General features: G+C 41.0%; 1 protein-coding gene across 8 annotated transcripts in view; it reads right to left on the bottom strand.

Moving 5' to 3' along the window:
• BOD1L1 (biorientation of chromosomes in cell division 1 like 1) overlaps nt 1-20,231 on the bottom strand; it is a 38,971-nt gene extending 18,740 nt beyond the window's left edge. For 4 of the 8 annotated variants that reach the window (XR_015699611.1, XR_015699612.1, XR_015699613.1 and 1 more), the window contains exons 1-12: nt 19,813-20,230; nt 19,202-19,326; nt 17,664-17,854; nt 15,819-16,439; nt 15,184-15,333; nt 13,642-13,811; nt 12,346-12,469; nt 11,836-11,980; nt 11,087-11,162; nt 4,047-10,185; nt 1,840-1,907; nt 265-334 (exon numbers count right to left, since the gene is read on the bottom strand). Coding sequence is in view for 4 of the 8 variants with exons in the window: in XM_087736093.1 (XP_087592219.1) it covers nt 265-334; nt 1,840-1,907; nt 4,047-10,185; nt 11,087-11,162; nt 11,836-11,980; nt 12,346-12,469; nt 13,642-13,811; nt 15,184-15,333; nt 15,819-16,439; nt 17,664-17,854; nt 19,202-19,326; nt 19,813-20,019 (8,086 nt within the window). In the remaining 4 variants the exon portion in view is untranslated. Of the gene's footprint in view, nt 1-264; nt 335-1,839; nt 1,908-4,046; nt 10,186-11,086; nt 11,163-11,835; nt 11,981-12,345; nt 12,470-13,641; nt 13,812-15,183; nt 15,334-15,818; nt 16,440-17,663; nt 17,855-19,201; nt 19,327-19,812 lie in introns of all 8 variants that reach the window. The other 4 variants (XM_087736091.1, XM_087736090.1, XR_015699614.1 and 1 more) reach the window with 3 other exon arrangements.
• Nucleotides 20,232-23,129: the final 2,898 nt, after the last annotated feature.

The raw sequence follows: 23,129 nt of genomic DNA on the forward strand, positions 1-23,129 counted from the left end.
ATAGAATGTTAGCGGTCTACATTTTTAAAATCATAAATGCTTTCCACCTTTCTTTCAGCATATCATATTGGACGAAAAGGCTGACTCTCCTTCTTTCCCACAAACCAAATGTAAAGCCACATGAGGTCCCAGAAACATTTCAAGATTTCTGCAGGCTTTGCTTCAATCTCTCTACACATAGGATATATCAAATCTACAACCCTCCCATCATAAGTAATAGTCAAATCAGTATGAAAAGCAAGTTGCTATCAGTACAAAAATCACCTTTTTGAAACTCATTAGTATGAAGATCCACATATCCCTCTTCACTTCTTGGACTTTCAGGCTGTTCTGGCTAAACACAAAATCAGAAGAAACAAAAATATTGCAGACATCCAGAACAAGTATGTCTCATTTCCCTCCCTCATGTCATGATGAACATTGTCTTACCATGATCTATAAAAGTCTTCAAAAGTTTTATTACTAATACAGCAGTACAAATATTAATACCAGCAGAGCTAAGTCACATTACTGTTGAACAGTACGGTGCCTAACCTTTACCTTAGAGTTAACACTGGTACCAGAGGTTAGTTTAAAAAAAGGAGGTATCAAGGAAATCTCAGGAAGTCAAGGTGCAATGCCTACTCTAAGATGAGTTCCAAATGCGAGCAATATTCTAGAAATGTTCACATACACAGAAAAATATGTATCTGCAACGTATAACAAGGTACAATGAACTCTTTTCAACTCATGTGTTTTGGGTTTTTTTCTTGTTTGTTTGTTTTTTCTTAAGTTCAAGTTGCAGATCAGCTCTATGTTACTGATGCATAGATAATGCTATACGGAGTTAAGTGTACTTAAGTCAGATCTGGACATTGTAAACTCAGATACAGTGCCATGTGAACATGGCTATACTGACTCTAGGACCATCTTATGCTGGCAAACAGTACAGCTGTTTGCAGGTGGAACTCAAATCAATAAATCCCACCGGACTGAAGTTGACTTGGATTTTCCTGAAGTGCATCCCAGGCATCAACACCACGGTTCAGAAATACTCAACTGGTCTGCCCTGGAGCTGCAGCCAGTAGCCCTGTGCAGATTCACCCTTTCATAGATGCTTCGGAGTCTCTGAACCATGTTCTCCCTTGAAATGCTTATTATCAAAGTTTGGCAAGATATGAATACATGAATCCAGTCCTGCATCTGAATGAAGAATTAACCCATCTGGAATCCTGGCTAGTATGGATCACAGCACAGACACACAGACAGGCTCAACTTCAGTCTTACACGAGCTATAGGTGACATGAGCCCCAATACCCTGGATTATCCAGGATGCGCTACTCTTCTGTTACAGCAGATAACGGGGCTGTAGTTAGCACAGCACAGAATGGCAGCAAGTGTTCCTCAAACACAGAGAATGGGTGAGTCTGAAGACTAGCAAGGAAGTGATAAAACAAAATGAACAGCAGTGTATGTTTACTATTTCAAAGCACTAAATTAACAATTGCCAACTCTTAGAGCTAACGCATGTATGACTATTTTACAAGTACTATCACAAGCAACATGCATACAGTATGACCAATTCTAAAAAAAGCAAACTTGGATGTCATGGTCACAGAAGGAACATGGCTGAGGGAGGGAACTGGTTCTACCACAGAATAACATGGACAGCCCACAATTTAAATGCCAGCTGCTTAGAAAAGTACAGCTGAATAATCTGAAAAATGACCCTTTAAAAGTTTTGAGGTTCAAATGCCATTTTTGCTGCACAAAAACCAAAAGATATAGTAAGAAATCCTAGCAAGATGTATAATTATACAAGAAACAGTATAGTCAGAATTTTCAAAATAAGGTAAATACCTCGTCAGTTCTCAAGTTACTTTCAAATTCTAGTTCTTCTGCCAACTTTGGTAAAGCTGCATTATTGCCTAATGAAATACAAATATGTTAAAATTATTACATTACATTATGCTGTATTTATCTCATGCTACAGTAGGATGCTATTTCTCAGTACCACCTCATGAACACAGCACATTAATTTAATCCCTTCCTGTAGGCAATGGAAACAATAGCAAGTCTGTCTGCAGCAAACCAGCTCAAAAAAAAAAAAAAACAAACAAAAAAAACTTGGCATCTGCAAGAACACAAGAACTTCTATGTTTTCCTTAAATACAAAAGGATTGAAAAATACGGGCTCTCAGGATTTGCCACAGCTTGCTTATGAATTCTGACTCTGGCTTTTTTTTTTCTTGCTTTTCCTTTAAAAAAACCACGAACAGATTTTCAGACCAAATTCCAAACAGCGAGTTACCTCTGTATTAATGAATGCAGAGCTAAGAGTTAATATTAAGGATAATATTTTTCTTTAAGTGACAATTAGATCGAAGTCCATAAGCTCTAGAACCATAACCACTGAAATTATCCAATTTCCATAGAGACTGAAAACTCAGTAGCTCCTGTTAGTGTGAATGTAATTTCAGAAAACCCCATCCATTTCATTCCCCATGGGAACAGCTGTAGCTTGTAACATCTGAAAAACAGGCCATGCAGACAGCATCTTCATATGACTTCTACAGCCTTTTTGAACACCTATTTCAGAAGCCTGTTTATACAGCTTTTCCTAAACAAAAAGAAATAGTTATAACACAATAATTCATCAATGATGCATGTGAAGTGATTAAATTGTGGTTGCGGTCCACAGAGTAAGACTACCATTACCACTGGTACTTAACAGAGGCTACATCAAGGGACAACAAGGATTGAGCAAAGCACCAAGACAGAAATACTTTAGTGTGGCAGTTTACATTTTCATGGCTCATGTTTGTCTCTTATATAAATACTGAATAACATTTTTCAAGTTTACTAGATCAGCATCTTTCCTTGACAAATTCCTAAGATCCAAAAATCTGCAGAGTGAGCTTTCTCACCCCAAATATCAATAAAACTAGAGAATAAAGCCAACCTTTGAGAAACTGGACCTAAACTCACATTATAAAATGTTTTTTGAAATAATAGCAAAGAAAGACATGAGAAGGAAAAGGTTTTAAAAGTAGTACTTGATCGGCATCATTCCACTTCCTTTGGTATAAACAAAAAATGAACAGATTCCTCTACTATTTTTCTACAGTTTAATTTCTCCAAAATTTGTAATGAAGTCATAGTCTTGACTTCATTATGGCATCTACAGAATTTATTACTTTTCATAAACTTGGTGCTTCAACTACTCTGGAGGGTCAAAGAGGAGAAAGGCTGAAAATAGCAGGATGTTCATTACACGGTATTTTAGGAACTAGCAACCATGCAAGTTCATTTCAAATGTTAGCTTCCAGAAAAATGGATCTGGAAATAAAATATGATATCCTTAATGTCATATACTATCATAACTTAAGTTTTCTATTTAAAATAGACACCTATCATCATTGCTTACTTAAAATACTCCTTTATTTAGGATGTCTGTTTGATTCCTTTGTAACACGGAGGACCATTTCAAGTGTATTCACAATACAAAATTCAGCATACGAGAGTGAATCTGAATATGACCATTAAATAACCATGCAGAGAAAAAAAACACGGTTACGATTGAGGATGGCCACTCTTAACCTTCAAAATTACTACGAAATTACCTTTTTAAAATGTTGAACATACGTCTAATGAAATGTATTGTCTTTCCTATAAAAGCATTTTTGAATTTCAAAACATGTTAATAACAAAACCCATGTGTAGCTCCACGGTAACTACCCCTTGCAAACCACTTCATATATTAGCTCACAATTTTAAGTCAATGTATTTTAATAACTTTTTTGCACTCTAATAACATTTAATTCTTTTCCAACATACCTCAGATAATTGTGTTCAGTCACTCCTACACTTCCCAAAATCACATGCTTATTTAAATATTTGTCACCAATTCTTAAATATATTACTAATAGTTATTTTGCAACCAACAAAGAAATCAGGTATATTTGAACAACATAAGTTATTTCGAACTGTAATCATAGTAAAATGCATCTATTTATGACAGCTTATAAACTGAAGAGTTTAAAAAAAAAAAAAAGAGAAATCCTCACCTGAATTAAAGGTTGTGTTACTTTTTTGAAAAGTAACTTCAATTCCAATATCATCTATTTTGACCAAGTTCGTTTTGTTGTCACTGCCATATAACTCTTCTACATGCAGCACAGGGAAGTCACTTTTTTCCCCCAATTCTGCTTCTATTGTCACTTCACCATCATTGGTATTTACAGTCACTTCATTTGCAGAAACTAAGGAAAGAGCCTGTGCACTAGGCAGGGGAGTCCTTATTTCAGAAAAGTCACTTTCTAAAAGCAAGTTTGAGTTAAATTTATAGCTTACATTCCTTAGAGTTTCACTCTCTACTGCTGCTTCTGAAATCATACAAGAGAGTTCTGATGTAACGTCCTCATGCAAAACATCTTCAGCTTGCTCATCATCCTCACTTGCCTCTGAAGGACTTGGACTCACAGCAGTCTCTGTACTAATCTCCACACAAAGGGCTTCATCTACACTCATGAGGTTCACTGAATTTTCATCTGTTTCTGTGATTTCACTGTCTACTGTGGTCTGAGATGCTGCTGATTCTCCCCTCACACCGCTCTCATGCGTCTCGTTCTCTCTATCAATGACAAGCAAAGAATTACTGCTTTTTTCTGGGCCTGTAGTTGATAGGATGCATTCAATCTGGTTAGCAGTATTAAAAATTTCCTCACTTTTGTCTTTTACTTCTGTACTCTCAGCAGCAAGTTGACTTTCTTCTATGACTGTAAAGGTGAAGAGACTGTCACATTCTTCCATTGTGCTGAGAGTGATCACTGCCCCCTCCTCCTTATCTCCTAGACTTGAAGCAGCATGTTGATCTTCACTGTTGGTGGCAACCCTCAGCACAGGAGCTCCACATTCTCCCACAAAAATCACAGAACCTTTGCTTTTTGCATCTGCATTGAAAGCAGCTAGTTCAAACTGCTCATCTACAGTTGCAGTGGTCTCCACAATCTTACATTCCTCGGATACATCTGGAGAGATAATGGCCTCTTCGTCTCCTTCTGCTACAATGAGCTGACTTTCAGCTTGTGGTGCTGCACTGATCAGGACTATTTCACATTCTTCTGTCATGCTTGTAGTGATCATAGCAGCTTCATATCTTCCTTCTGTTTCTGAAGCAGTGAGTTTGTTTTCATCTTGCACAGCTACACTAGACATAGGTGCTTCAAAACATTCTGCTGTACTTGTAGAGATCATTACCGTTTCATTTTTTGACTCTGTGTCTGACACATGTTGGATTGCCTCTTCTGTGACTTCACCTGACATTAGGATTACTTGTTCTTCCACAACACTTGTGGAAATCATAGCACACTCATCTTTTTCTTCCTTACTGCTAGCAGTGGGGTGACTTCCATCATTATCATCTCCTCCAGCACTGGATTCACTGGGCATGGGAACCTCATATATTTCCATATCTATAGAAACCATAGCATTCTCATTTACTTCCTCCGTTTTCACAGAGGGGAGCTGACCATCATATTCAATAGCCGCACTTGACATAGGAGCCTCAAATTCTTCCACAATACTGGTGGAAATCATAGTGCACTCATCTTTCTCCTGCTTACTGCTACAAGTATGCACACACTCTTTAAACTCTGCAGCTGTACTGGGCATAGGCACCTCTGTGTCTTCGGTGTCTATTAAGATCATAGAGCTTTCCCCACTTTCATTTGCTCTTGCAACAGCAAGTGGACCTTCCTCAGCATCCATGGCTGAATGTAAGGGAGCATCGCTTTCTTCCACTGTACTGGTAGAGATTATATCACCTTTTACTTTTTCTTCTCTGTCAGTAGGAATAAGAGAATTCTCGTCTTCTGTTGGAACTGCACTACTTATAGAGGCATCAAGTTCTCTGCTGCCAAAGGAAGTCATGGCATTCTCATGTTCATCTTCAGCGCCAGACTGACTCTTATCTTGCACTGCCATAGCACTAGTCATGGGACCCTCGCATTCCTCGGCATCCAATGGAATCGATGTACCTTCATGCTTTCCTATATGCGTAGTCAAGGTGCCCTCATCTGCAGCACTTGCACTAGTTACACTGCTTTCAACAATCCCTTTCGCATTTTTGCAGTTTGTGCCACAATTAGCTTCTTTCTCTGCACTCGTCATGCTGTCAACAGTAAGCTTATTTATATTTGTGCCAGCCACTCCTGACTCAGCTTCCATTTGTTCAGCAACTATGCAGATAATGGAACTTTCACCTTCTTCTGCACCTATACAAATCAGTGCATTTTCACTTTCCATTCCTGTACAAGTAGAAGCATGCTCATTTTCTTCATTTCCTCTTCCTGTACTGGTCACAATGCCCTCACCTTCTTCATCCTCTTCTTTTGAGCCAGTACTAGTCACAAAACCTTCATCATCACATGGACCTACACTGACCACAGTGATATTGGCTTCTTCCTTTGCCCTTGTACTGTCCATTAGACTTCCACATTTTTCAGCTCCTAAACAAACTGCAAACCCCTCATTGCTGTCTTCTAGCCCTGTGCAGACTACTGAAATTTCAGCATCATCTTCAGGAGTTATGCCTGTGCTGGTCACTGCGCTTTCACCATTTACAGTATCCTCAGATTTGTCACCACTAGTTCCAGTTGTGGCACTGTTGTTTGTGACCATGGCAATACACGCACCAGTTACAGAGCTTTCTCCTTGGGCATCCGTACCAGTCACTGAGCAGATGATGAAGTTATGACCTCTTTCTTCTGCCCCTGTGCACGTCACAGTACCTTCATGTTCTTTCACTTGCCCAGCTCTCACACTGCCCCTAAATTCACCTGTACTGTCACCACTTGTCGACCCTTCACCTGTTTCTGTCCCTGCACTAGTTACAGCACCATCGCTCTCCACTTCACCTAAGCAGGATACAGAACTTTCAAATTTGCCCGTATCTACACAAGTTGAGGTCTTCCGCTTTTCTTCAGAGCCTGCACTAGTCACAGCATCATCTTTTTCTTCTGCCCCAGCACTGTTCACGCTGTCTTCAATTTCTACGCCACTTGCATTGACTGAATCCTTACCACTTTCTTCTGCATCAACCATGGTACAGTCACCATTTTCTTCTCCTTCTGTACTTGTTAGGAAGCCTTCACTTTCTGCTAATCCTTCAGTGACAATGCTGCCACCACCTTCTTCAGCTGCCGCAACAGTACACTCACCAATATCTGCTCCTGTGATGAAACTGCCGCCCTCACTACTTTTTACCCATATGCCTGTTGTGAAACCTTCATCAGCTTCTATGCTTGTGCAGATTACCGTCACCTCACTTTCTTCTTCTGAGCAAGTGGTTGTAGCATCACTGTCCTTTTCAGAATGTGATGCACCCTCAGCTCTTTCTTCTCCTGTACTTGTGGCCATTACAGTGCTCTCAATGATCTTTTCTGTGCTAGTTCCTATCACAGTGGCCGGAGTTGTTTGTAGGCTGCTGTACAACAAACTAAGTTTACTACTTCCTGCACTGGTACCTACTGCACTGCTTTCATTTTTATCTTCCGTGCCAATCACACCATTCCCTTCATGCCCGCTGGCTACAACACAACCTTTGGCTGTTTCCTTAGGAACTCTTTCAGGCACTAACACAGAGGAAGATTGTATCATATCATCAATATCATGCACCTCGTTCTTTTCCACATTATCCATCATTGTGCTTCTTTCTCCCTTTGTGGAAGGATCTGTATTCAAGCACTCTCTTTCTTTTCTTTTTAGGAGAAGTTCTTCTGTTGTTACATCTGCACTATCTTCAGTTATGTCAGTCATCAAGTTTTCCTCTTTTATTTTCAACTCACTTCCCTGAGTGCTTTCTAACTTTGCTGCTTCATCATAATCTTCTTGACTAGGTAACCCAGCTGTACCGTCTTCCATTGCTTGTTCATCAGGCTGAGGCACCTCAATATCTTTTTCTATACTGTTTGTCATCGTGGTCTTGTCACCATCATCTTTCATGATAGAACTCAGCACCGCACTATCTTGTTGTTCCATGTATACAACTTGTGCTGCATCATTCTTCAAAATGAAAGTATCTTCAAATAAATCCCCACCTGAATTATGGCATTCTTTAGACATACTACCCAAGGAATCTGTAAAATCCAAGATACCCATATCCACAGATTTTGCATCAGCAGCATCTTCTCTGGAAGAATTAATTGCTAAAGGAACATCATCTGAATTAGAATTTATCACAGTTTTTAAATTCTTTGGTCTTCTGCTATCTTCTGAAGGTTGATCCTTACTGGGAACATTCAGTAAGATTCTACCACTTGTTTCATACACAACACTCATTTTATAAGCCCCTTGTTTATTGGGTCCTTGATCCATGGAAGTTTGTTTGGACAAAGCATCTAAGGCACCAACTTGTTTATTAGGGATATCTTCTTGTTTAACAGTTTTTTCAGCTGCAGGCAGAAACTGCGATTCACAAGCTTCAGGATCTGCCAAGCTGTGTTTTAACTCCTCATTTGAGAGAAATATTTTTTCTTTTGCTGCATACTCAGCATCTGTGGCTTGGAGTGAGTTTTGAATGTTTTTTCCTTCCATGTTAGATGCTTCCTCTACTTTTGTTTGTTTCAGATCAAGTTCCATCAGCTCTTCATCGTGACCAGAATGCAAGTCATCATTATTCATACTTGACTTTTGAGGGGCCAGAGCATGGCTGCTTTCAGTTGCGCTAGCTGATTGCTTTTCCTCTCCAACTAAATCTTGGTTTGATATACTGCCTTTTTTATTTTCACAGGATATCTTCTTACTTTGTTTTTTATCCACTGCCACTGTGATGCTCAATACTTTTTCATGTCCACTATCCATTTCTTTAATATCTTTATCTTCCAATTTGATACTCTCTTCCTTCTTCTTTATTTCCTTGTTGCTGTGCTTTAAGTTTCTGCTTTTGTGACCTTCAGCAGAAAACCTTCTTTCTAGTTTGGAATTGCTTAAATCTTTCTCACCTCTATATTTCTCTTTTACAGATCCTCTTTCTCCAGAATGTAACTTAACTCTGTGACTGAAGTCTTTTTGTGATCCCTGAGTTGATTGTGTGCCACTTACAAGCTCAAACTCAGCACCACTCTCCTCAAAAACTTTGTCTTCATTCTTGGATTTGTGTTGCTTATCAGAATCATTCTCTTCCATGCTCTTATCTTTGTCTAGTTTCTGACCAGTGTCTTGTTTGGTCGAATTTTCCTGTAATTCTGTTTCAGATGCTTTGAATTGTTTACTGTGACTCTTTGACTTAGACTTTAACAAAATCTTATCTTCTACAAGGCTCTTAGATCTTCGTCTGTCTTTATGAACACCATCTTCTTGTTTCAAGTTACCGTCAGAGTTAGTTGATTCTATGTCATGTTTATCTTCTGAGTAGCTTTCGCTCCTTCTGTGTGATGCAGAAGCAAGTTGCTTTGAGGCACTTAGGGAATCCTTTTGTGGCCTAGAATCACTCAGGGACCTTTTGGACTTGTATTCTGCTCTTGATTTTTCAGTTGAGAGATGTCTATCTTTTTTATTTTCCTTACGCAGCAATTCTTCAGCTTTTAAGGTTGATTCAGAACTATTTTTTCCATCTTTTCCTGTTACCGATATTTTCCGTTCACTTCGGTGTTTACTTTTTCTTTCAGATTTGTCATCTGAGGAAACCTTTATTTGTTGATTATGTTTCTGACCACCATCCTCTCCCTTCAAACTTCTCTCAAATGAATGGAGTTCAACATCTTCACTTGATTTGTGAATGCCGTCTCCTTTATATTTGTGCTTTAAAGAAAGTTTATCTTCTAAAGCAGTTCTTTCCTTTTCATTTTTATCTCTGTAAGACTTGGTGTCTTTTTTGGCAGCATTTCTCATATGTTGAGTTTCTGTATCACTATCTTTTTTGGGGTGTTTTTCATTTTTAAATATGGATTTCTGTTTCTGTAGTTCTTCAGTATTGACTTCTGCTCTATCCAGTTGTCTTTTTGGATCCCTTGTTTCACTGTCCTGCTGGGCTCCTTCAGCCTGAAGAGAGGTGGAGGTTTTTCTTTTATGTTCTTTTTCTGCTTTAGAATCACTTTTGCTTTCCTCGGTTGAATGCACTGATTCTGAAAGTCTTCTAAGCTGTTTAGAGATTTCACTTTTCCCATGATTATGCTTCAATTCTTTGGAAGAATTTTTTTCACAAGCCTACAAAAGAAAGTTTTTATATATATAAGCAAGTGTCACCCAGTTCCTTCACCGCGTGACCAAGTAAAATTGTTAAGGGCAAACTCTCCATAAAGACAATACACCAGAGAATACCCTTGACATTGTAAAGAAAATTCACCTAAAATATAATCAGTAAGAAAATGAAACTTGCCATTTTCATTTCAACTATCTGCCATTGTGGGAAAATCCAAAGAAGAAGTTAACCTTAAGCAGCCTGTTTGAACTTGAGTATCTTTTCTTTATAAAGTGATTTTTCTGTCTAAAGTGATTTAAATGGATTTTTAAATGGACAATCACAATTTCAAGTACTCCATCAGTTACTTTAAACAGCCACTATGCTGTCTGTTTAAAAACAAACAAACGGAAACAAAACCAAACAACACCTCAACACCTGAAAAAGATAAATCTAGACTTCCATTTGAACTTCCAACTATCACTTTTTTTTTGTTAATAATGTTGTTGGTAAAACTCTCACCATAAACATTCTCTTTCCTTTAGTGTTTGGACTACATTCAGTTTTCCTTTAACTTCCCAGTGAGAAGTTTAAATAGATCAAGCTCCTCAAGTCTTTGCATATAAGACACACTTGCTCTTTTTAAAAACCCAACATGCTTCACAGAACAGGGCTTAAACTATATCTTGTGTTCTACTACAACACGCATCAGCACCAAATACATAGACCATATATTCTAGCGGCTACTGGAATTCAGAAAACATTGCTACAGCAATGTCAAATCACTAATGCAACTGAAAGAACTAGCAGGAAAAAAATAATTAATAAGAACGAGTGCAATATTATGCAGTTTGGTATGGACATATGAACAAGTACTATTACAATTAAAAAGAAAGATCATAAGGTTTATATTTAAGAGACGCATACCTCATTTGTCTTTTGCATTTCTTTAGAATCTTCTTCAGATGGCTCATATTTCTTTTTGCAGCCATCTTCAGCATGCCTGAAACAGGTATTTGGACAATTAAAAAAAGAAAAATCAGTATCAGCCTAACAGTAGTTTGTAAACTTTCTGCTTTTAAAGCTGAAGGAGAGAAAGAAATGCACACTAAAAATATTGAAATAGAACATTATCACACAACTTTTGAGTGGCCAATTTGTCCAAGCTTTTTTCTCTTGGAGAGTTATGCGTACCAACTTCAAAGATATCCTCTGGACATCAGTGCTTTAGAGCAAAGAATATTAGTATGACAATATTAATACTACAGTTGTCCCTGTAAGATGGACAAGAGATCTCCTTCCCCTGTATATATGTAGACAGCTAAGTACATGTGTACGTATCTATGTAAAACATCAATTTAAAGACCAAGTCAAGTTGACTGACATCTTAGATGCACAAACATCTAAAAGCTCTCCATTCTCATGCATTTATTACCATTCTGTGTGCGAAAAGCCACATAAAGGCTGCTACTGCAGTCTAAGCTGCAATATATTGAAGCAGCTATAATTTGATTTTCTGCCTGAACTTCATCCTTATTAGCAACTAAATTATGTGAATATTTTAAGAGGAAATTGTTAAAATGGGTAAGGCTAACTGCAAAGTTGAAGAGAACCTTTTCAATCTGTAAAAATGAATAGTCAAAAACTTTATTATTTTTGAGCAAATACATAAATACCTTGAATCTCTCTTTCTTTTTCTGCTCAAGGCTACTTTTTTTTCTAAAAATTTCTGTTCTTTAAGCACATCCTTAATGCTGGTACCAGTAGCTTTTGGCTCAAGACTTCTTGATGAAGGTTCTTCTAAGTTCAAGCCACTTTTTCCTAAAATAATACACAAATAGTGAAATACATAAGCATGTCATTATATTACTGTTTCAGCTATAAAAGTGACTGAAAGCAGTACAGAGAGTACTAATATGTAGCAGAGAATACTAGTGTATGTAGGTATTCATTGTGTTTAAGCAATGTAATGGCATATGAAAGGATATATGAAAAAGTGAAAATATGGACTTTTGTATTAATAATTTGCATTACACATTTTTCGGTTACATCACTGTTGAAATGTCAGGTTTTTAGGGGAAATGACTAGAGACCTATTACCAATATTTTAAGCTGAATGATTTTTTTCCAGAGAGCGCGAGTGAGTGAGAGCAGGACAGCAGGGGCTAATGTTATAGTTCTCATACCTTTAGCATTTTGATTTCCAGTTTTCAGGGATTTTGTTTTTTCTGCAGCCTTCTGTTTACGTTTTTCTTCAAGTCTCTCTCTGTTAATTTGTCTTCTTAGGAGTCTCTCTTCTTTTTCTTTGGCCTGGAGATACAGAAACATGGAAACCGATTAATTTATCATTAGGTCAAACAGTATTCTTTGACTATAAATGTATGTCTAAAACCCACAAAAAACAGAGCATTGTAGCTTGAGGCAAACTGAAAAATAAATAGTCCTTAGAAATCGCTATATGAAAGTTAATGGAGTCCTCTAATACTTCCGTGAAGTGAAACTAGCTGAGTTCCAGAGTTTCATTGCCACTTAACACTGCAGACTGAGGCTATGAGACCTTCTCAAAGAATGTATCTTACTTTTTATTTTACTTATATATACAATATGTATATATAACATACACATAGTGTGTATACATATATATATATTTTTATATATATATTTAACATATAACTATAAAAAAATTATATATTTAGCCAAAGGAAAAAGATCTAAAAGAACTGCTGCACCCTCTTCTGTGTGCTGGTCCTTCTTCCACAGAACACAGTAAAAAGATCTAAAAGAACTGCTGCACCCTCTTCTGTGTGCTGGTCCTTCTTCCACAGAACACAGTAAACATGCTTAAACCTCTCTTTCCATTCTCAGTGGCTGCAGACATGGTACAAACTACTGATTTCATAGACAGCAAGAACTACATTTGTGAAGAGATGATGCAATGAAGTAGCCTGCAGTAGCCAACATAGTGTAGTAGTAGTCCGAACTACACAAAACCCCATTGAAGGCAGGCTGCAGGCAGATACGGGATACTTTTTCCACCCAAATTGTCCTTATATACATTAAATCTACTGAAGACCATTTTTTTTTGTATATGCAACAGTTCTTACTCTCCCTATCAAATCACTCAGTTGAGAAAGAATCCACCTATTGCTGTGATTCTGCAAAGACACCGTACGTAATTAGTAAATCCTCTGTCAACACCGAAAGACTGTTCATTTTAGAGCAGGAAGAAAAAGATGGAAAAGTGTGTCATTCACCACCAGAAGCCTTCAAACTATAACTAGCAGAGTACTTCGCTGGAGAGCAGATCATGCAATATTGGTGGAAGTCTGAAGGAGGGGCAGTTGTAACACAAGGGAAAAAAAAAAAAAAAAGTGAGAAGAAACAGAAGACTCCCCCTCACAAACCACCACCAAATAAGTGGAATTTCTCTGCTGACAAGTTTAAGGAGCCAAAATGCAAGCAGTAACAAAATCCACACTTACAATGGACTGACGGCGTTGTTCTACAGTTCGTTCATCATCAGAATCACTGAAGTATTTGGAGTACAAGAAAGGCTTGCGAACATAAGCATGACGAACAGGCTTTGCTTTCCCATCACTCAGCTCATTAGCATGAGGCTTTGTCTTACTTTGACTGTTTTTCTCCTCTTCATCTGAAGAAAGGTTAGTGAAGTGTAGAGATATATTGATAAATTAGGGCAGTGCTTTCAACATAACTTTTGAGAAGGCAAACCTACTCAAAATGTATAAACAATTATTTATACTAAAAACATAAACAGTTAAGAAAATTAAGCCCTTTAACATCAAAATATCACTAGATTACGAGAACTCAAAAGGTATATTCATGTGTTAGTGCACACCATTCAGCCAAAAAATTGCAAGATACAAATCCCAGAATAAACTGGAGTACAACAATCGGGCTTACCCTCTTGCCTGTAATCACATTGCCTTTTTACATACAGTACTTAGTAGTTAATACCACCCAAGGAGTCAGAATATAATGTCTGCTATGTATTAAATGAAGCTTCTTCCCTACACCAAAAAAAATTGCACAATATTTGAGGACATAAAAACTAGACAGGCTTACTGAAATACATGCACAAAACACACTGTTGTTTATACTCGCGTAAATATTATTCCAGTAAAAATAAATAAATCTATTTCAGTTTTATCAGGATTATTAGAAATAGAGCAAAAACACTTGTGCTCCATGTTTTACAAACTATTTGTATCCCTGAAATATACTTAAGGCTTGTTTCCACTTCACAAATATTTAGTCATGACTGAACACAATCTGCCACGTTTAAAGGTAACACCAAAGCCAGAGAATATGCAAGTAATTCAGTGCTTCTAAATAATATTCTTAGAGCAGAAAAGATAAGCTCACAGCATGCTAGAGACAACTCATTCAGGTACTAAGGCACTCTGTATTATGAAGTGGAAAGTCTTATTAACTGCAAAAGCCACACATGCGCAGAAACCAGAGTCTGAGGTCTGCTCTAGACAAAGAGCACACAAAAAGGTAACCCAGTCAGTGAAAGATTTGGTGTGTCCAGACTCTTAAAGCTAGATCCATCCTGTTCCTTCTACTGTGGCCAGGTAGAATTTGGAAATCCCTGCAATCCTAAATCTCTAAAACCAACCTCATCTGCAAAGTCAGCTACAGCCACTACCCTGGGGTCACAAACAAAGCACTCCAATGTTATACCAAATTCATGGCAGAAGGGAGGGGGAAAAAAACCCACAGGAAAGTGACATATCCATTACCATTAAGATGCCTACGAAATACTGTAGTACAGGTAAGATTTACAATGTTTAGAATATATCAAGCTATTAAAAAAATATTCAAAGTATGTCCACTACTCGTCTTTTGTAATTGCACAAATACTATCCATTCCACAGGCAAACTCTTTCTCATAATTAAGTACTATAAAACATACTGCAAAACTTCAAATTTATGATATGATGCACTCAACAAAAGCGTTGCATATTCTTTCTTGCTACTTAAAAATCTAATTATTTTACCATCCGATGTGATCTCCCCCTCTTCAGTACTGTCAGACATTACAGTCTCTTCTTCACTCTCCTCTTCAAAGGAAGAAAGGTCACTGGTATGGACAGAGCTGACAGTGATGTCACTGAGTACATCCATATCTGAATCTACTGATGTATTTTCTTGCAAAGGAAAAAATAGAAAGAAAGGGCTGTAATGCAGCACACTGTATTTGAGAAACTTTTCTTACCAAAACAGCAATTTTGCCACTGAAAACAAAATTATCTGAAGAACAATAAATAGGAATAAAATAATAAATTTGTAAGACCTTAATGAAATGTTATTAAGCTAACTCTGGTTTACTCAAAACAAAAATCACCCCGAGGTACAACTAGAAACTTTAAATGCAGACTGGAATCGTTGAGAGAACTTGCCAGAGTAAGGCAAATGACCAATCACACACTTGAGGAATCCAAGCTCACCTGATTCCTAATGTGGGTACCTCAGTTAAGGGAGATGAACTAAGACCAAGCTGCTGCTAGCTAGGCAAATTTGCCAGAACTAACAGAGAACCTGCATTCCAAATATACTTCTGATTCAACTCCTGAATACACTTAAAGAAAGACCCCATATCCATGTTTAAGGAAGAGCATTGCCCACACCATACCTTCTTTAGTTTCTTTAGTGCTTTCAGTTGTTTTATGTTTATTGCTATTTTTTTCTGGAACTAACTGTTTCACTGGTTCCAACTCTCTTGCTTGCTTTTCTTCTTTTGACTTTGTAGTATCATCACTTTTCTTTGAATGGTCAGACTTCTTGTCAAGTTTTTCCTTCTTTTCTTTTCTTCTTTCACCTTTTTCACTACTGTCTGGTTTCTTGTCACATTTATCTAGTAATTTACTCTTTTGTTCTTCACTTTCCTGTTGAATTTCTTTACTTGTAAAAGTCAAATTATTAGTATCCTTTGCTGAATTTTTTATTTCTTCACTTTGGCAGGGAAGCTCATTTAAATCTTCACACTTTGCAAATGTTTCAGCCCCTTCTCCAGAAGGATCAGAAATTGCTTTCTCTCTGTCTGGCAAGTCCTCCGCATTTCTCTCTCTATCAGTGCTACCATCCACACTCTGCTGAGATGAGAGTCTTTTTGCAACTTTGTCATTGTTCTTGGGATTTGAGTTCTCTGTTGAAGCCCTGGCAGCACTTGCCTCTTGGTTAAGAGAAGTTATTGTTTCCAAAATGGACATTGCATCACTAGCTACGTTGCCACTAGGAGCTGTAGCAGAGACACCTTCAACAGTAAGAAAGAAAACAGTTTTAGTTCATCTTAGTTTCTGTAATTCCGTTCAGATAGAATGTTAAGCAAGTGAAAGAAAAAAGAATAATTACTCTATTTAAAAGAAGTGAAATTAACTAAAAGGTTTGACTAACTTTGCATTTAGAGATTTTGGTTCTAAAAAAGGAAAAAAAAAAAGAACAAGTTGCATCTCTGCAGCAATTATGATCTGATTACCGGAGATTCATTTTGCTCTGTGACATACTGCTGTAAGCAGGGGTTGTTTATGGGAAGGGTGTTTGGAAAACAATTCTTGTTCAACTCTACCATCTTCCCAAGTGGGATGATGACTGGAGAAGCACAATATAGAATACTGCAGCAGAAAGTCTGTATTTCATACCTCTGGTGTCTCCATAAACAACATGGAAAATGGACTCGGCATATTGATTATATAACAATAGGACTATCAGAAATACCTCATCACTTTCCCATCCTCTTAGAAGCAACTCTGAGGATGGATGAGAAAGGGTTAACTGGACTAGCACTAAGAGCTGCAGCTGGCTTGTTAACCCATGTACTTTAAAGGAAGTGGGCCTCACAGGAAAAGGGCTAGGATTTAAATAAAAGGTCTGGTTACAAATAGATGGACTGCTGTGGAGTCTCTTAGGAAGGGAAAGAATGGACAATTACCTGCAGGAGTGTTTAGAAGTCGATACCAGGCAACATAAATGAAAACCATAAAGAAAAAGTGCCGTGTTTATAAACAAACCAAAGATTGGCTGGTTTACAGTAGAACTTAAGCTCCCGAGAGGACCTCAGCCATTCAAATTTTACTGCACACAGCAACTGCATTAAGACAGGTAACTGTCTCATAGGTAATTTTTTTCTGATCTACCAACACATAAAAGAATTGAATCATTCTTCTCTTACAGCTATGTCTTATCTGATCCAATAGTACTTAGAGGGCCAAACCCTGAGACCAACTTTTTTCCCTACCGTGAACCAATCCCTTGTAACCACAAGCAGAAGTGACAGAGTGACACGGTGGTACGCAGCAACATCTCTCTTGCCTTCTACCGTTATACGTACAGTAAGAAGCAAGTATTATGGTATGCTGCCTGGAGCTCAGCTTAATACTGATGCTAACAATTTTGTGCCAGCAGCTAATCTAGTCAATGTTTCTGCTCTCTCGAAAAACAAATTTTTGTTAATAGGCTACTCAGAGAAATGGCAGAATACCTTGTACTGTAATAGAAGCATCAGTTTTCTCCTCACTTGGAGCTGTACTGGGGCCTGCCTCCTCTTTGTGATTCAACGTGGCTAAAAATTCATGGACAGCTTTTTCCACCTGAGGTCTGAATGTGTGGTTGATCTTTGGGTCCACAACCTGAGAAATAATTCTGTCAATTCCAGATTCCAACATTCCAGACCTGGAAAAAAAGTTACATGAATACTTAGTAAGAAAAATGACTTTTCAAGAACATCTTAATGAAACATATTCATGTAGGTGTGATGTACACACTCTTAAGAAACCCCAATGATGCACTAACATTTTCTGAGCATCACTGCAGCTATGTATTTAGCCAACTGCCTGTATTTCAACAGCTCTCTCTATGCCTTATGAACTAATTAAAAAAATACTAGAGAAACGAAGCAATCCAACCGCATGGAATTAACACAGCAAACAGTCTGTTGTTATGTCATTACTGGTTATGCCTGCAAATATTATCTAACTGTAAAAGTGACAGTTCTGGAAAAAAATTAACAAGAAACCTGATGTTATCAATTCCCATGGCATAAAACAGATGAATTATAGAAGGCATGATGGACAAATGAGTACCAGACCAGTCATCACCACCTTAAGTTACTGTCTACCTAACACAGTGTGACACCTCAGAGTTCTGCAGCTTTACAGAATACCCTTAATCTTCAGTAAAATCAAATAAATGGCAATAGAGAGCTTTATATCTATGGGTTCCCTCTAGACCCCTGTAATGTTTTGTGGAACCTATATTGTCTCTTGTCCTCATTACTTCTTTAAAAAGAATTAAAAAAAACCCCAAACAACCACCACTCCCCTTCCCCCAAGCAAAACAGCTCCTCAGTACCAGTTATCAATGGTACCACTACAGCATAACTGAGTAAGTTTGTTCCCAAATCCCCTGTTTGACCCAATTTAGCGACCAAACTCATGCTACTTTGAAGAAATTTTCTAACATTTCTTATGACTCTAAGTTTTGAGAAGAAAAACTAGAGGAACCCTCATGAAATAATGTAACATCGGATAAGTGTCTGACATAATTTTGACATAACAGCAGTTCTGAAAAACCTTTTCTCTGTCTAGCTAGATTTACATCCATTTTTTCATTTTGTGAATTTAGCTTTGCACTCTACAGAGCTTAGTTTGTCAAATCCTTTTAATATTCCTTAGCTCAAAACTTAATGGTAAGAACAATTTTATTAATATTTCCCTTAAAAGAAACAGTAAAGATAGACCTTAGCTAGGGTGTTATGTCCCAAGTCAGAAACAAGCTTTTCACCCCTGCATCAACTTGGATCAGACAAAATAATATTTGCAGCCTAATTCTGACTACTGCTGATGGCGAGCTCCTATCTGAAATAACACCATGTTTTAAATGCTTAAAAAAAAGCTTCTTCAGAAGTTTCTCTGAAGAAAGCAGACACTCGCAGACACTCTACAATTGACCCAGAGCCCCCGCCACCTATTGCGGTACTTGAGCACATTCAAAAAAAGAAACCCCAGAGCTGTCACTTACTTGAGAACCTGCTGCCTAATGTTATTTCTCAGCTGGTTCTTGTTGAGATGAGGACTCCAGGTATGAGTTGCCAAATGATTGGAAACAAAGTTGTCAACGCGCTGTCTCAGGTTCTGGTAGGCAGGCTAGAAGGCAAGAACAGAGGGGTTGGGCAGGAGGGTTTCGACGAGCCGGCACCCTCCCGCAGGCCGGGCTGGCGAGGCGGGAGCCCCGCCGGGCCCCCCCAGCTCGCGGACGGCGCCCCCGCTCCCGCGCGGCGATCACAGCGCGCTAAACGCGCCCGCACCGCCAGAACCCGCCGCCAGCCCGGGCGCGTTGGCACCGCCGGCCAGCCCAGGCGGCCCGCCGAACACCGGGGCGCCGGCGCTGCCCCCGGGGGCGCCGGGAGCAGCCCTGGGGCCGAGAGCCGAGCCGGAGCCCCGCGCGGGCCCGGGCGGCCGCTCCCCGCCCCCGAGAGCGGGGCGCACTCCCCCGCCACCCCCGGGCCGGGCCCCGCCGCTCTCGGGCGAGCCCGGCCCGCCCCCGACCTGCCGGAGCCCGGGGCGCGCCAGCGCCGGGGCGCCGGGACACCCCCCCCCGAGGCGCCGGCCGCCGGGCCCGCCCGCCCCCACCTTGGTGTCCACGTCGGCCAGGCAGTCCCGGCGGAACTGGTCGAAGAGCCCCTGGCTCTTGAGGTGGCTGACGATCATGGAGACCAGCTCGGGCTCGGCCGCGCCGCCCGCCACGGCGGCCCCGGCCCCCGGCAGCGGCGGTGGCTGCTGAGGGGGCGGCGGCGGGGGCGGAGGCGGCGGGGGCTGCGGCTGGGGGTTGCTGGCCATGGGGGCGGCGGGGCGGCGCGGCCTGCGCGGAGCGCGGCTGCCGGCTCTCCCGGCCGGGCCCCGGGACGGGGCTTGTTACCGAGCAGCGGCCGCGGCAGCGCTGACCCCGGAAGCGAAAGGGAACGGAGGGAGGAAGCGGCCGGCGACGAGGAGGGAGGCAGGGACGCTGCCGCCGAGAGCGGCGCCATCGGCGCCAGGCGAGCACTGGCGGAGCCGCGCGCCGCAGCCGCGGGCCCTTTAAGGGGACGGAGGGGGGCGGAGCCGCTCGCGGCCCGCTCCAGTGGGGCCCCGAGCCGGCAGCGCGGGACGGGGGAGGGGGGCGGGGGAGGCGGGCGGCCGCGGCGGCCCTCAGCTCCCGCCCGCCTTCGCCGGCGGCCCCCGCGCCGCGCGGCCCCGAAGGGGCGCTGCGGGCAGCGCGGGGGCGCCCGCCGCCCCGGCCTCCCGCCGCCCGGCGCCGCGCCGCTGCCGCACTCGCCGGCCGTGCCCCTGCAGCCCCGCCCCGCGCGCCGCCCCTTCCTGCGCTGGCCGCCATCATGGTGGGGGCAGCGCCCGCGCGCTTCCTCCCCGAGGCGCGGGGCGGGGCCCGGGCGCTGCGACGGGCGGGGGCGGGAGGGCGGGGAGGGGCGAGGCCTCCGGCCGGGGGGGCGTGGCCGGCTCCCGGGCCGAGGCCGTGGCCTATCAGCGGCTGCGCCCGGCGCCGGCGGGGCGGGGCGGGGCGGGGCGCGGGGTCGGGCCGTCTTTTCAGGGAGGCAGGGAGCGGTTACTGGCGGTTAACGGCGCTTTCCCCCCGCCCTCTTCCCTTCTGCTTGAGGGGACGCTGCTGCCCTCACCCCAGGGATAAATGAAGGCCCACGTCTTCCCATGGGGCCCTGTGTCTAACGCTTCCTCAGGCTCCCTGGGGTTCTGAGAGGCCCCGGCCAGGCAAGCGGGAGATGGCGTTGAATATACCAGATTGAACCTTGTTCCTTTTAGGTTTCAGTGCATTCCCACTTGCTTTTCTAATACAAGTGTTTTCAGGCCGTCTCTTGTTTGCAACTTACTTTGTTAGGCCTTTCTTCATTTCTCTCTGTGTTACGCTCACAACTGTTCAATATGCTGTCCTGGAGTCTCATCAGTGGCTCTAATTGCTCTCGCTTCTGAGTGTCCTCTGTCTCCATGGTCTTTGAAGTTGAATTCAGTGCAGAGTGCTGGCTGGTAATTTCCAGGCTGGCCTATTAAGACTAAAACAGGACCCCAGAGGCAGTAAACAAAAAATCCGTTAATAGAGAAGTTAGTTTCATTATACTTGGGACAATAACTGAGGGGCAGTGCCGTCTTACTGGTTATGGTTTGGCTCTCCGTTCTCTTCCTGCCTAGGTGGCTGAGCCCCTGTCCGAACCAGGATGGGTAAGGATGAAAAGAAGTATAAAAATGCGGTTAAAAATATAAAGAATGACTGACTTACAGCAAAAGGGACTTGGCAGCAATAGTGTTTTGGTTACACAGATTTTGTGGCATAGCGAGTGGAGATCCTGTTCAGCTACAAATGTTAGGAATTGCCCTCTGCAGGAATTGTTAAATATCAGTTTGATCGTGAAGGCAAGAGTGTCAGGATTGTTATTGCAGACTGAAAAGCAGGTTGGATGCGTAAGGCTTGCTCCTAGTTTTCCTCCTGTGAACTAAGCACTCCTAGACTATTTAGAACGCCACAGAAGGAAACGAATCTGACAAGTATTTAAAAGTATTGTGAGATTTTTCTCTCTAGATACCAGAGTAATTTAAAAAATCTGGCCTCTATTTGTGTAGTTTCATATTTTCTACACTGATGTCTGGAACGATCAAAGCACCACAGTTTAAGAGGGATGGGGAGCCTGGTGCAGCCCCTGCTGGTATATCCAAACGTGTGATCTACTGACTCTGTTACATCTCTTCTCAATAAAGTTTCTTCACTGCTGACTAAAGCTCATGTAGCAGTAAGCAAGAAAGGGCAGAAGTGAAGGGTGTCGTTTTAGTAAATGCATCTACTAATTTCAGAAATAGTGTGTGACTTACTGTGACAGTGAATGAAAATTTCAGTCTTTACTGGGAAGTTAACATTTTCAGAATTTTGTCTTAGGAAAAGGCACCACAACTTCCTGGGGTTTTTTTTAGTGGTTTTTGTTTGTTTGTTTTGGTTCTTCCCTGCCCCCCCAATCAAGGGTGATGCAGAAAATAAGAAAAAAAAAATATTTATTTTAACAGTATGAGCAAGATACCTGCCTCACAGAACGGTATACCATTCACACACAAGATGTCACGGGCAACCTGGAATATCTGTGGCCTTTGTCTCGGACTATGTCACTGAACGCGCTGTGAGGGCTACATACTAGGGAGCAGGAATCCATTAACGAGATTTGGGAATTGAAGGGCTATCAGGGATCAGTTATGCCCAGTGGCCTGAAACTACTGCAACAGGCAGTCCATACTCGAATTGATTCAACAGCTGAATGTAAAAGATTGTTCTGTGCTCTGAATTTTGTACCATCCCATGTTTCATGCAACTTACTGAGTGTTGCAGGCTTGTTGGATATCTTATTTATCAAATAAAATATCTTTAGCCTAAATGCTGGCTGAAAATGGCTTTTTTGTTGTCTGGGTCCAACTGTACATTGTCCTACGGGAAGATGTTGTGAAGGAAACCGGAAGCCTCCTGAAAATAAAAACCCTATGAATTTGAATTAAACAAAAATCAGCCCTTTGTTGTCTGTTTGTTTTAGGGATGCTTTGCAGCTTTATATTAGCTGAAATATGGTTACATGAAGTCTTATATGCTAATAAAAAGATACATTATTTATTGGTTGCACTATAGTATAGCTATACAAAGAATTGTGAATGTAGGACTACATGTTAAGCCATCTTGCTGTTTTCAGTGAGCTCACAAATGAACTTATGTATTTAAGTGTAATTGCTTCAGTTGTTCCAGAACTATTCAGTACTTGTATGGTTTATTTTGTACTCGGTATTTATCCTTGTAGTTTACTGTAGTTATTACTGTCATTTGATGTAGTCACTTAGTGATGCCTGATATCCGGTGCTAGTAAAATGTTTTTATTTGTGAGATAACAGATTGAAAAAGACTTGTCAGATAATTA

Source organism: Nipponia nippon, unplaced genomic scaffold (assembly GCF_047370975.1).
Source record: "Nipponia nippon isolate SJK-2023a ecotype South Korea unplaced genomic scaffold, ASM4737097v1 scaffold_6, whole genome shotgun sequence".
Lineage (NCBI taxonomy): Eukaryota > Metazoa > Chordata > Aves > Pelecaniformes > Threskiornithidae > Nipponia > Nipponia nippon.